Source organism: Carlito syrichta, unplaced genomic scaffold (assembly GCF_000164805.1).
Source record: "Carlito syrichta isolate Samal-C Ts95f unplaced genomic scaffold, Tarsius_syrichta-2.0.1 Scaffold316508, whole genome shotgun sequence".
Lineage (NCBI taxonomy): Eukaryota > Metazoa > Chordata > Mammalia > Primates > Tarsiidae > Carlito > Carlito syrichta.
The window spans coordinates 519,048-534,437 of NW_007260604.1; the positions used below are offsets into that span (position 1 = coordinate 519,048).

General features: G+C 36.1%; 1 protein-coding gene across 1 annotated transcript in view; it reads right to left on the reverse strand.

Annotated features, from left to right (window-relative positions):
- Positions 1-15,390, reverse strand: part of MAP3K1 (mitogen-activated protein kinase kinase kinase 1) — a 40,820-nt gene that overhangs the window by 13,337 nt on the left and 12,093 nt on the right. Inside the window, exons 6-12 of the mRNA XM_008074621.2 lie at positions 9,497-9,618; positions 8,832-8,913; positions 8,531-8,714; positions 6,326-6,604; positions 2,326-2,447; positions 728-819; positions 269-458 (exon numbers count right to left, since the gene is read on the reverse strand). Coding sequence (XP_008072812.1) covers positions 269-458; positions 728-819; positions 2,326-2,447; positions 6,326-6,604; positions 8,531-8,714; positions 8,832-8,913; positions 9,497-9,618 — 1,071 coding nt within the window. The remainder of the gene's footprint in view (positions 1-268; positions 459-727; positions 820-2,325; positions 2,448-6,325; positions 6,605-8,530; positions 8,715-8,831; positions 8,914-9,496; positions 9,619-15,390) is intronic.

Genomic DNA, 15,390 nt, shown 5'->3' on the forward strand with positions numbered 1-15,390 from the left:
AGTAACTTACAGTTTGTACACGTCAAAGACCTTTCTAGTATAAAGGATCTAGAAATGTTTTACTAGTCTAGACTTCACGTTTTTATGTCAATCAGGATATTAGTAACTATTTATGCTCTGTAATTTCTGAATCTTTCATAAATCTGACACATTTTAGATTTATGCTCTGTAATTTCTGAATCTTTCATAAATCTAAAATGTGTTTTTTTGGAGAGAGTGTGGGCAGGTTAGGGAGATACATGTAATATATTTTCTGAAGAAAAATTACCTGATTTCAACAGGCTCAGCATGTGAAACATCAGTACTGACAATATGAGGATAAAATTCAGCAGGGAATTCCAACAACAGTCTATCAATGAGACAAAGGCGGCCCAGGAGTTCTTGCCAGTTGTTTGATTCCGTTTGGTTTCCAAGAATACAACTTAAGACATAATCAACACCACCAATACCAATGGATCCTACAAAAGGGTAGTAAAAATAAATGATTGAAAAACGGTGATATTACAGTTGAAAATAAGACATTAAATGGTATAAGGCCAACAACCCCCCCCGAATTATATTAAAAAAACTTATCTCTGATTAATTCATATTTCTAACCATAGCAAATGAATAAATTTACATTACTTCAAAATCCTGTAACTGCCTCAAGAGAGATTATGAGATCAAGCCAGACTGCTAAGGAACATTATCAAATATGTTATATTAATTTTAAGTAAAAATTTATTACCAGCTTTTAGTATTTCTCTACCAACTGCCAACTCTCCTGCTTGGCCTTTGCACAATTCCAATAGCGTTGATATGGATAGCTGACTTGTGCGGCTAAAAATGAAAGAAAAGCAACATTGGTCCCAGATCTTGGACAAAATATACATCAATATTAGAGTAGTAATATAATGCCTTGTGAAAGAATAATGTTTTCAGGGTGTTTTACTTTTCTATCACTAAAATCACATTAACAATATCACTATAAATAATAACACTCATTATTAGGTCTCATTTCTTAAATTCAACTCATCCTCTATGTTAAAGGTACAGAATCTTTAGCACTGGCTCCTAGACAGCAAGTATTGATTTAAACATCAAATCAAATAAAAGGTTTACTATATCTTGCTAAAATAAAAAGGAATAAAGACCCGACCTTGATTTTTAAACTTTCACTAAAAAGCTCTTGAATTAAAAACAAAACCTTCCCATTCAAAACCCTATACTCCCTTCTACAGCCAGAATGACTTCCAATATCATAAAATCTCTTTACAGTATTTCTTACAAATATTGATTCTAATATTGAAAAATAACATGATTTTTTTCTATGCATTTTGTAAGTTATAGTTAATTTGCCAGTGTTTTTCAGATATATGTTTCTCTGAGGAGCAAGAAAAGTTCAATTTGTCTACAGGCTTGTGTTGAGAAAACAACGAAGGCACAAGACAGATTTCATCAGATAAGAAACTATTCAAAGCTAGTTAACTTTTAAGACCTGCAAACCAAGACATTTGACTTGGGGCAGGAGAGAAGGACTGGGCTGAGAAAGCTCCAGATGGGGATAGGGCAGAGGCCAAACGAAGGAGATGCCATACTTCTTGCTAACCAAGATATGCTGGGCTGGAAAGAGATGGGAACTGCCCCCAAACTGCTTCCTATTGCTATGAGTATTAAACAAGTGGTCTTTTCCTCTACTTTATGGAAGGGTAAAATAAAAGAGAAACATTGTTCTAAAAAAAGCATGGTCTAGGATCCTTTTTGCTGTCACCATGCCTCGCCTCTCTACCTGCTACTTTTCTCCCCAGTTAGAATTACTCTTGCTCTTGTCAATTTTCAAGGATATTGCAGGAATATACACAATTAAGCATTTTGACAAAAACTGTCATAATTAGAGTAAAATTTCATTACACCAAAAATAATGAAATGGGTGTGTTATCATTTTATACTAATATAATAAGGTACAAGCAGGTGTAATAATCTTACTGGTTCCTAACCTTAGTAACTTATTCTCTAAAAAGAGATTATATCTTATACATATCAACGTCAGCTATTTTTCTTTTCAACTGGACTTCAGATTAAGAACGTTAGTTAGAAGTATAAATCACAATACAATAAGGTAGAGGGGCCCATGCAGTTTGTTAGCCTGACTTCTACTTGCCATGAGTTCTTTTCCCCGGTCCTGAAGAGCTTTAAGTACTATATTTTAATATCCAAGCTCACATTAAAAAACAATATTCAAAGGCTCACTTCATTAAATGTATCAAATACTCAGTAGGTGTGAGGCCTATTGCTAGGCACTTTTAAGACAAGATGATTTGAAGTGGTTCATCAATAAGGCCTTACCTATTGGCATCTGCACACTTGACTAGGATGGTGTCTACAACTGGCCGGAGAAGTCTCTGAAGTTTGATTCTTTCTGCCAAACTGTGGCAAGGAGTATATACCAGCATGGCTCTTAATGTTTTCTGAGGGGGAAAAACCCTGAAGGTCACTTTAAATACATTTAAAAAGCATCAGAAACAATGGCCTAACTTGAGACAACTGGAGCAACAAAATAATGATATGAAGTACAACCCACAGAATAAAATAAGAATCCATGAGTCTGTAATGATACAAACTAGTAAATACATAAATAAATGGGGTAGAAGGGAATTTTCAGAACTCTTTCTGTAATTTTTAAAAGTCTGCATTCATTTTAAAATGAAAAGTTAAACACATTACTTTCAAAAAGAAAATGAAAACAGTTGCCAAAATGAAAGAGCTCTCAATGGCTAAAGGTGAAATAACTAGAGAGCAAAATAAATGGTGGTATCACTGGACTGTAACCCATAGAAGGAGGTAAATACTCATGAGCCTACGTTGATATAAACTGAACACTAAATAGGTACAAAAATGGGGAAGAGAGAGTTCTTCTTTGCAGAAGAATTTCAGTTAGTTAATATAGAAGGAATGAGAAAAACAGAAAATCATCATTAGAACATTATTTTTAATGGTGTAGAAATAACTGCTGTAGGCAAGATCAACTGACAAATACTAAAATCAGTGTACAAAATTTTGAGGAGAAGCAAGATAATTGCATAATCTCAAAGTATCTCTCTTAAGATATTAACTTTACAGCAGAGAACCTCAGTAGACATTACCTTGCCAGACAGCATCACCAATAATAAGACACATGGACATATGTACCTGCTGATATTATACACTAGGAGGGCATATCACATCTGTGGCATTCTTGTGAAAAATGTATAACCTCAATCTAATCGTGATAAAATATCAGATAAACCCAAATTGAGGGACATTCTACAAAATAACAGCCAGAACATTTCAAAAGTGTCAAGGCCACTGAGTGTGATAGCTCATGCTTATAGTTCCAGCACTTTGGGAGGCTGAGGTGGGAGGACTGCTTAGGTCAGGAGTTCGAGACCGGCCTTGTCTCTACAAAAAAAAAAAAAAAAAATTAGCCAGGTGTAGTGGTGTGTGCGCATAGTTTCAGCTGCCTGGGAGGTTGAGGTGGAAGGATTGCTTGAGCCCAGGAGATCAAGGCTGTGGAGAGCCAGGACTGTGTCACTGCGCTCCAGCCTGGGTAACAGAGTTTGACTCTGACTCAAAAAAATAAGTGTCAAGGAAATGACAGACAAGGAAAGACTGAGGATTGTCACAAATGAGAAGAGATTAAGGGAATATGATGACTAAATGCAATGTGGGATCCTGGATTAGATCCTGGAACAGAAAAAAGACATCAGTGGAAAAACTGGTGAAATTTGAATAAAGTCTGCAGTTTGGCTGTAAAAGACACCGTTGGGACAACTGGGGAGATCTGATATGAACTGCATAGTACATAATAATATTGTTATCTATGTTCAGATAGATACGAGTGTCCTGACTGCTCTGTGGTTATATGGAAGAATACATTTGTTCTCAAGCGACACATACTAAAGTATCAGAGGAGAAAGTGTCAAAGATGCTTGCAAATAACTTTCAAATGGTTCAGCAAACAATTATATACGAGGACGGAAGGGGAGGGAAAAAGGGGAAAAAGGGAAGGACGAGCTCTGAGGGCAGGAAGCATGTCTGTCTCCACTGAGCCTGGCAAACCAAGTATTGTAGAGGAACCAGTATATCCTTTATGTGGTTCTTGTGCTGTGGGAGCTTATAAGCTTGTTAAACTGGGAAACAGCCTGAACTTAAGAAGAAAGAGCCAGACAGGAAGGCAGTACATAGTGTGTGCAAAAAGAACAATATGGCAGAAGAGGCAGTGGATGAGATCACAGAAGTCTTTGCAGAAAAGGAACAGGCAAAAAGAGGATTATACTGAGCAGTTACGTAGGCCTCAAGGTTTGTGTTGGAAAATACTAAGAGACAAAAAGCTGGGCGAAGAAATTGGTCTTTATACTACAGCAGACTGAACCCTCCATATGCTATATGAAAAAAAGGCCACAGCCAAATAAATCTAGACATAACGCATTCTATTCTTTGATCTTTTAGATTCACAACTGTCTATCAGCTCACTAAAGGTGGGTCCTAGAAGCCTCTCAGTGAACAGACCTAGTTACCCTTGTGTAATCTAGTGTTCACCAATCTTAACACAAAAATCTTTCTTGGCTGGGCGTGGTGGCTCAAGCCTGTAATCTCAGCACTTTGGGAGGCCAAGGTGAGGGGATTGCCCGAGCCCATGAATTTGAGAACAGCCCGGGCAACTTGGCGAGATCTCATCTCTACAATAAATCAAAAACTTAGCCAGGCATGCCTGTAGTTTGGCTACTTGGAAAGCTCAAGCGGAAGGATCCTCTGAGCTCAGCAGGTTGTCGCTGCGGTGGCTGTGAGTATGCGTGCCACTGCACTCCAGCCTGGACGACAGAGTGAGACTCCAACTAAAGACAAAACAAAACAAAACAAAACAAAAAAACTGTCTTCAGGGAACTTTTCAAAATCCTGCCAAACTTCCACAGAACATTCTTCAGGAAGTGCTGCTGAGGCATCAGAAATCGTCACGGTTTTCTAAAGGAGCCAGACAATAATCTAAGTCATGGTCAAGAAATAATAATAGCTGTTACGTGTTCACTGTTCTTACAACGTGCCAGGCATAGAGTTGAAGGCTTCTAGATAATCATACTTCAAACTTAAGAGGCAAATAATTTCATTATTTTATGAGTGAGAAAACTAAAGTTTGAGAGAAGTTAAGTAACTCTCCTAAAGTCACAGTGCTAGCAAATAGGAGAACTAGAATTTGAATCAAGGTCTGTCTCTGTAATTTTGAACGTATGTTCAGATTGCCTAGGCTAGTCCCAGTTTAACCAGAACACTATCCAAGCGTTCTAATTCAGATGATAAATGATGAGATCACTCAATTCTGACTCCAAACCCATGTTCATAACCATTATGCTACACTACCTCGCAAGAAGATGATTCATTAGACACAGCTGTTAGAGGACGGATTAGAAAAAGATTAAGACAGGAGCTTAGAGACTAATGAGTTTTTAAAACAGATTAGACAAGTATTCTAAAGTAGTGGTCCTGAAACTAAGGTGTGATTTTGAGCAGTTATGTAGGTGTTCCTCATTGCCAAGCCTAGGGGCGGGTTTGCTAGTGGAATCTAATGGGTAGAGGCCAGAGATGCCGCCACAGTGCATGCAGGACAACACCCCTGCCATCTCCCCAAGTCCCAACAAAAAATATGACCAATATCAACAGTACTGAGGTTGAAAAGCCCTGCTCTAAAGAGATCTATACTCAGAATGGAGAAAGCCAAATTGGTCTCCAAAATCGCCTCCCTGTCTCTCTACCCTATTCAAGAAAGAGCCTTTAACAGGTTACACTGGAAACACAACTCATTGATCTATGTCATGGAACCCTTTTCTTTGAAAGACTCCTGAATTTCCACATGACAATGTTTATTAAAAATCACGTAAAACGTTTACTGAAAATAAATTTTCCTTAATATTTACTGGCAGCAAATTAAAAAAAAAAAAAAATCAAAGTAACTTTGATCTCTTTGCCATCCCAAAATTCATTTTTAATTTGGCCATGTGTAAGGTACCCGCTCAAAAAGTGTAGACATTAACAGTAAGACATTAAAACAGTCTTTAAACATTAAGGTCTTTAAGACATTAAAACAGAAAAGTAAACAGTACATAAGAAAACTTGAACAAATTAAAATCAGCGATATTCAAAATTATCAGAATAAATGAAAGAAACTACAATTTCCTGGGATTGTGGAATAAAAATAAAATTTGGATTTCCCCAAATTAGGTAAAGTAGCTGTATCATATCTTAAAAACACTGTCCACAAACCATCAAAAAACCCAAACCCATGATAATATGGTTATGGAATAAAGTTACTTACTAAAGCAGCAACGTACACTTTGTAGACAGGGTCAGCACAGACCATGGACAGAACGTTGCAGCATGCCTCCACCACATCTCCTGAGATACTGGTCTGGGAAGACCCACTGGTGGCTCCTGCACTTGGGCTGCTTCCCCCACTGCCCCCGGAATTTCCAGTGCTCTCCCCATTCGCCAACAGCAGGGCCCCACTAACATCATGGGAAAGACGCCTGAGGGCCATCTCTCTCACATTCCAGTTTCTAGAAAATAAGCAGCCAACGAGTTCCATTCCAAACACCTATATCAAACAAATACAATAAATTCAATGTGAGGAAAAACTAATGGACTCACAGTATTTTGAGTTGAGCAGCATTTTTGATTACCAAAGAAAAACTGAGATTGACATTTCTAAATCTTCGCCACTCTACACAATTTCAAGTATGTCCAGTCACTAAAAAATCAGAAGAATTTTATACTCAAGTTTAACTGGTAATCATTAGAAGTCATTAACATTTACTAACTCAAGCAAAATTAACAAACTCCATTAAGTAATTAGATGACTATATACACATTCTATGTAGCCTTCATGCTTACTGAAAAACCCAAAGAACAAAAATCTGTGAAGAACTCTACTTTTGTATTCATATTAAGGTAGTTTACAGAGAAAAAACTGGAGCAAGATTTTTTAAAAAGTCAAATCAAGGAAGGCACCCAGTGGAGGTTTTAAGAGATATAGAGTACTTCTTATAGAAAACAATGGGAAGTAAAAAGCATGTATATGATTTTATCTTACACACAAAAAAAGTTAAAAAAAAAAAAAATACTAGACCAAATATGTGGGACTGTAATGAAAGGAGTAGAAAAATCAAACAATTACAGAAAAAAAGTCAGTGTTCAAGTCAGCAAAGGATGACAGAACTAGAATTAAGGTCTGTATTACATTGTTATAGTCATCATTACCATGCTCTGAAAGTAAGAGTCCCTAAAGAAAGGAAAGAATAAATGATCTTGACATGATGGGCCAATGAGCTACAAGTAAGCTTAATACCTAAAATAATTCACAATGTGAAAATTTTAAAGTATTAGAGATGAATAAACACCATTTTGGGGAAAACAAATCATGACATACCTATTTACACGTGTTCTGTTATCAAAGGATAGTAAAGGAGAATGAACCAACTAGAATATAGCCAACTTCTGGCACTGATAGCATACCACTATCTAAGTTCTAATTGTTTTACATAATATTTCTAATAAAAAACTAGGAATATATAACATAGTCCCATCTAAAGCTCAAGCAAAACAAACTAGATCATTTTCTTGAAAGAATGGTGGCATCTAGACGCTCAGAATCAACTTGAGAGTTGAGATATCATAAAGGAGCAGGTGAGGGCCTGTGTTAAATATCATTAATGAACTAGATAAAATAATTAAGATTCATAACAGGTTGCTAAAATACTGGGAAAAGAGAATTCCAAAGCTGCAGGACTGTAATGGTCACAAAAGAAAAAGGAAATAAATCCTAATGATATCTAAGTGCATCTCTCCAAAAATGTAATAGTCTTCAACAGAATTTAACAGATTATTGGCAACAATTATTTTACTTCACTATTGTATGCTGGAGACCTGTCTGGTTAGGCATTCAACAATCAAGAGAATCATTACAAGACCAACAAAAATGCTACTTACTGAGGATAAAAATGCATTCAATCAGAAGGGGGAAAAAAAGGAATGGAAACTGTCCTTACAAATAAAAAGGAATAACAAGGTAACTGTCACAAGTTTTTTCTTCCTTTATCTACTCAGAAATTATTAACCACTCATTATATGCCATTAGGATACAGAAAAGAGAAACTGAATTAAAATGGCAACAAATGAGAAACGTGACAGAAATTATTGGCAGAAATGGGGATTAAACATTGGAAAAAGTCAGCAATGAAAGGTCTAGTTTCTATTCTTGGATAACCCCGTATGTCTGTTAGTTCAAGAAGAGATGTTTCTAGATATAGGAAGTGAAACTACAAAGCACTTTTGAAATTTAAGCTGTATAATAAGTAGCATAATGCTAACACCAAAAATAAAATAAAAATTTCAATAAAATAAGTCACGATAGAGGCAAGCAAAAGTGTTTTCTTAAGTTATAAATAACTGAGGGAAGAGGACAAATAACATCAACTGATCTATAAATGTGTTTTTGAGAAATCAAGATCAAATAACTACTGACCTGAATCCATGGCTCAGCTAAATCTTTGTAAGCAGGAGGGATCTGCTGAGTTCCATAATGAGTAAGGTTAAAATTGCTCTCTTGACTCCTTCTTTGTGACCCAGCCAAAGGCTGCTGTTGTATGGTTTGCTGTTGTGCAGCTCTGAGGGAAGAAGGGGAATCCACAGGACTTGACAACTCGTGGCTAAAATGAAAAACAACACAACTTGCTAGAGAGAAAAATTAACAGATTTAAATCATACTGTGAGAACAGTTTAGTTCTCTATTAAACACATACAAATCATTAGTTCAAAATCATTACCTGTAGAAATCATGGGATCTCCACTTAGACCTACAAAGGGGACATATTAAAGGTTCTCTATTTCTTCTACATTCTTCTGCCCCTGAAAAGTTACAGGAAAAAGTCTCACAAAAATGTAAATGCTTAATATTATTTATGTCATAACTTCATAATAATTAGTATAGGATTTATATGGAAGGAACCTTAAAAATCTGATAGTTTATTTGAAAGCTGGCAGACACAGCAGGTTAAGTTATTCTGCTGCTTGTCACCTTTGCAAATGCCATTTTATTAGTTATAACATGTACTCCGCTTACTAATTTTCAAAACATTCTGCCCCACTTGGTTACCTGGTAAGGTCCTTTCCTTACCTTGCTTTGGTGCCAGCCTTTCTGTAATGTCCACCCCCCCAGGCTTTCTTCTACTTTCTTCCCTTCATGTTCCCCTTCCAGGCTGGAAGCGTTCCTAATCTTGGACATTACTACTACCACCACATCTATCACACCATATTGCAATTCTTTGCTCACACAGCTTATCTCCTAACAGATCCTACAATTCCATTTATTGAAAACTTCACACAGGATCTAGATCTACTTTTTTCTCTCACCAATCACAATTCTAAATAACATAGTCAGTTCACAGAGCTACTGTGCTGAGCAAGCACGGGGAGAAAAGGAGCCACATACAAATCGACATGCAGTGGTGGTGCAGCTTGTTCCTGCAGCCGTCTTCACACACGGTGAGACTTTCTTCGTCAAGCATGCCCAGTAAGCAAATAGGACACATCTGCTCCTCTTCATCTTTTATGCTATAAGAAAGCAGCAGCAAAATAATTTAAGCAAAAGAGAACATAAGACAGAATTAAAGCCGCATGCTAAAAAGAATTTCTGCTTCTTCAGAATATAAACACATTAATTAGAAGTTCTTTGCTTAAGAGCATCTTATATAACTATTTGAGAAACACTTCTGTTATTAACATACAGTAATTTTAAATTAGATTCATACCCCTGTGCATCATACATTATAGGTATGAGTTAACCCGTAAACAATTCAATACATAAACTGCAATCTTAGAAAGAACACCTATATCCTCAAAATTCTGTTACTGTACCTGTTGAATAAACAAACTAACGGGTTTGACTATGTACAAAAATATACCACACAGTTCCAGTTTCAAGATTTCAAGTACTAGAGAACCTTAGAACTTACCTACTATTCCACATCCTAAATTTACTTTATTTTGTTTTATAGAGACAAGATCTCACTATGTTGCCTAAGCTGGCCTCAAATTCCTGGTCTCAAGTGATACACTCGCCTTGGCCTCCCAAAGTGCTGGGATTACAGGCATAAGTCGCCATGCCTGGCCTCACATCTTAAATTTAAATGCCCATTTCATACATTTCTGTTGGCAGTATGAACTGGTTCAACTTTCCTAGGAACAAATCTAGAAACATATGTCACATTTAAGTGTAGACAACATTTTACCTAGTGGTCTAAGAACATATCATACTGAAATAAAAAGATAAATGTATGTATGAAAATGTCCACTGCAGTATTGTTTAGCATAATGAAAAGTCAGAACAACCAAATGAACACCAAATAGAAGTTAAACCAATCATGGCATATCCAAACACTATGAAGTTTTTAAAGCAGAACAAAGAGATCCATAAATAAGGGCCAAAAAACAAACAAACAAACAAAGGATGTCCATAACATACCATAGGGTGAATAAAAGTAGATGACATGCTTTAATTCTAACATGCATAGAATGATTTCATTATGATAAAATCGCAACATATAATGGGCAATTGTATTGTATATAATTGAATATTTCTAATATACAAAGTGCTGTTAAAAATCAGTAACAAAAATACTAACAAATCAATAGTAAAATGAACAAAGGAGACAAAAGGAAATTAGAATTAAAAATGCCAATAGCCAATAAATATGAAAAGAGAAGTATAAAACGTATATTGAATTAATGATGCCATACCTTATTTATTCATTTATTGAATAGTCTGATTGGCAAAAAACTAAATAAAACATCTGGCACTGATACTGGCAAAGAACAGATTTTCATATATACTGCTGGTGGGAGTAAAACCTAAAATCTATGGAAGGAAATTTTGTTAGTATATCTTAAAATACTAAATGTATACATCTACAAGCCCAAATTCCTATTTTCTAGGATACTATCCTACAAATATAACAAGGAAGGCTCACAAAATCTGGAATTTATTTATAAAAAGTTGTATTTATTCTTACATATTTAAACTTCAGTCACCTTCAAAGTACTGTTTGATGAATACACCTACTGAGACACCCTTCCCACTGCTCAAGATGGTTTTCGAAGTTGTCAATTTTGATGCCTTTTAGTGCTTCTGTTGTTTTTTGTTTCACCTCTTCTACATAAGCAAAACCTTTCTCTTTGAGGACTTTTTTTCATCCGGGGAAACACAAAAAGTCACTTGGGGAGATAGGGTGAATAGCAAGAGTAGGACACAGGATCATGCTATTTTAGTCAAAAACTGCTGAACACTCAGCACGGTGTGGGCAGGTGAACTCGTAAATCACCAATCATGAAATGGGCAAATGCACTGAATTTCCAAAAAAAGTCACTGAATTTGAACGCAGCCACTCACAACAATGCTAGCTGGTATACTGATGCCAATGAGTTCCTATAACATTTAACTGGGGAGGAAGCCTGTACTACAAGGGGCCTACCCTTCAAAAAATAATTTTTCTTTTTTCCTTGGAGGTTCCCTCCCTTTCGTATTTTAAGTACATAAATAAAAAATAGAAAAATCTGTTGCATTTAATAGGTCAACAAAAAGCTAGAGATATGCTTAATGTCCAATGATCAAGGCAATGGCTAAATATATTCTGGCATACCCACATAATCTTTTACAGTCATGAAAAGAAAATTGTGCATTTTTGTACCGACTTAGAAAAATGTTCTTGATATATAAATAAAAGCAAACTTCTGAAAAAAACATATGGCATGACTTTCTATTTGTTTAAAAATGCTAAAAAAGATGACAGAGACTTGTGTATATGTGTGTACACACACGAGTGTGTACATCAGCTAAAATATAGAATATGCAAAGAAGAGTTTTATTCTCTTGCTTTATATAATTTTTAAAAGTTGTATTAAATGGTTAATTGTAGTTATTTAGTGTACATTCAGGCTTTCTCTTTTTTTTTTGAGTTGGAGTCTCATTCTGTCGCCCAGACTGGAGTGCAGTGGCACACTCCCGGCCACTGCAGCCTCAACCCGCTGGGCTCCAGCAATCCTTCCGCCTCAGCCTTCCAAGTAGCTGGAACTACAGGTGCGCGCTACCACGCCTGGCTAATAATTTTTTTTTTAATTTATTGTAGAGATGAGGTCTTGCCAAGTTGCCCAGGCGGGTCTCGAACCCACGGGATCAGGCAATCCACTCACCTCAGCCTCCCAAAGGCACAGGATTACAGGCTGAGCCACCGAGCCCGGCTCAGCCAGGTTTTCTATTTTGGGAATATTTTACTTTACACCTTCAATGTGAGGAAAGACTTTAAAAATCAATGTTTCCTTTATAACATAAAGACAAGGCTCTGGGCTATTAAGCAAGTTACCCTACATCACAAAATCAGATTGTGGTAGACTTATCGTTAGACTTTTATCCAAGAAGAATATGCTATAACTTACCCACCTGCAAACTCCAGAGTCTCTTTTAACTAAGCTTAAGCTTTTGCCTGATGCTTCTTGGTTCTGTACTTTCCCATCTTAAGCTATAATTGCTGAAAAATGGGTCTGAGTGATGAATAGCAAAATGATCAGTTCCCCAAGCACACAAAAAAACTTTCCAAAAAGCTGAACCAATGGGTCAGCAAAGTCACAGTATGTGACTCCTGAGGTAAAGGCACATTTCTAATCTCTCTCGTTCCTGATTTATCTGTCCCATACTTTTTCTTTTCTTTTTTTGAGTTGGAGTCTCACTCTGTCACCCAGGCGAATGCAGTGGCTTATCATAGTTTCAACTTTCCAAGCAGCTGGTACTACAGGCACATGCTACCATGTCCAGCTACTTGAAAAAAAATTTTTTTTTGTAGAGATGAAGCCTTGCTATGCTGCCCAGGCTGGTGTTGAACTCCTACGCTCAAGCAATACTCCCACCTTGGCCTCCCAAAGTGCTGGGATTATAGGCATGAGCCACTGGGTCCAGTTCCCATCTCTTTTCATAATTAGGGAGCTAGAGAAGAGAAAAGCTGTTAAAATATGCAAGTATCAATGATAAAAAATTAACATTACAGAAATGATTTATACAATAATCTATAATAAAAATATTGATAGCAAAATGACCTGAGGTAAATGAACTTTTCAAATAATTATACCAAAATTAGCTTATTCAAAAGAGGAAAAATAAAGTTCTACAATTTAGTCAAATTGTGAGTGCAACTTATTAAGTACTTTTCTGACAATACCATTCCAGGGTATTTTTTCCCACCTTTTTCCAAGTACATATATTAAACACACTGCTCAGATCCGTTATCTATATACACGCACTTTTTCATATTCTTAAAAATTTTATCATAAAATTACACTTGTTATTTAAACTCTTTATATACATAATTTTTTTCTTTTTTGTTGTGGTAAAATACACATAAAATTTATCATTTTAACCATTTTTAGGTGTACAGTCGACTGGTATTAAAGATATTCATGTTGTACAACCATCACTACCATCGATCTCCAAAATTCTTTTCATCTTATAAAACTCTATATCCTTAGCCGGGTTCGGTGGCTCAGCCTATAATCCTGTGCCTTTGGGAGGCTGAGGTGAGTGGATTGCCTGAGCCCGCGGGTTCGAGACCCGCCTGGGCAGCGAGACCTCATCTCTACAATAAATCAAAAAAACCAGCCGGGCGTGGTAGCGCATGCCTGTAATTCCGGCTACTTGGAAGGCTGAGGCGGAAGGATCGCCGGAGCCCAGCAGGTCGAGGCTGCGGTGGCCGGGAGCAGCCACTGCACTCCAGTCTGGGCGACAGAGTGAGACTCCAACTCAAAAAAAAAAACCAAAAAAAAACTAAAACTCTATATCCATTAAGCACTAACTCCCCATTTTTTCCACTAACTCCCAGCCTTTGGCAATCACCATTTGACTTTCTGCCCCTATAATTTTGACTAAATACCTCATATAAGTGAAATCACACAGTATTTATCTTTTTGTGACTGGCTTATTTCACTTAGCACAATTCCTAAAGATTTATCCATGTTGTGGTACATGTCAGAATTTCCTTCCTAAAGCTGAATAGTATGTCATTGTGTGTATATACGACATTTTGTTCATCCACTCATTCATCAATGGACATTTGGGTTGCTTTCACCATATACGTAATTTTTAATGATGGCATAATTTTACACTGACTAGATAGATCTAAGTATCCACTTAATGGTGGACATCTGAGCAGTTTCCGTAGTTTTACATTTTAGGAAACGATTACAAGCATTGCCATGTCCCTTTTTTGGCATTTCAGATTTTCTTCTTTTGAACAGTTTTTCAGAAAAAATCACAAGTATAATGCAGAGAGTAATGAACTACAATGGAAACAAATCAGCCTGTAACCTACTTTTGTAAATAAAGTTTTGCTGGAACAAAGCCATGTTCATTCATTTATATACTGCCTATGCTCTTGCAATCAGAGTTGAGTAGTTTTGACAGAGACCTTATGGCCCACAAAGTATTTAAATTCTTAAAAAAAAAATCACCTATCATTAAAATTTTTATTCCTTCCAATGTTTATGTACCTATAATAATTCTAAATACAAAATTAGGTTCATGTGTAATATGGTATTATAACCAGGATTTGGTTTCACTTATCAGCACTTTTCTAGGTCATTCAGTATTCTTCAAAAGCATTATTTTAATGCCTGCAAGATAGCCATAGCATGGGTTAATTTAATGTGATCATCTACTTGCATTGGACATTTAAGTTGTTCCCAATTTTTCACCATAAGATTATGAGAAAAAGTCATACATGTAAGGTTTGTATATTTCTCAGATTAATTTTTTAAAAGTACATTTCCTGGATCAATAAATGTAAATGTTTTAAAAGGTCATATTATTTTTTTCCAGAAAGGCTATATCGCTTTACATATAATGAAGCACATCCTTTCAAGAACTGGATTATCTCCTTATAAAAATCTCCACTAATTCTGTAAATATAAACTGGGATCTTTTTTTAAAGGAGCATTGCTTTAGTTGTTAGGCTGCACAGTTTTCATATGCTTGTTAGTGCATGAAATTCTTCTCTTATGAATACTCTCTTTATGCTCTTTGTCCAATTATGTACTCAGATCCCAGGTTCCTGTCTGCAGTTTTACTTTTTTTGGTAAGGTTTTGTTAATTATTTTTTGTAAGTATTTCCAATTTGTTTGTTCTAATTGGTTTTCATTGTTTCTGGCCTACCACTTAAAATTTTGTGTAATCAGATCTCCAGATAAATTTCCTTTGTATTTTCTTTTTACTAATTTTAGATATTTAAAAAATATGATCACACAAAACAAAAACCTACCAAAACCTACCTATCTACACAGTATACC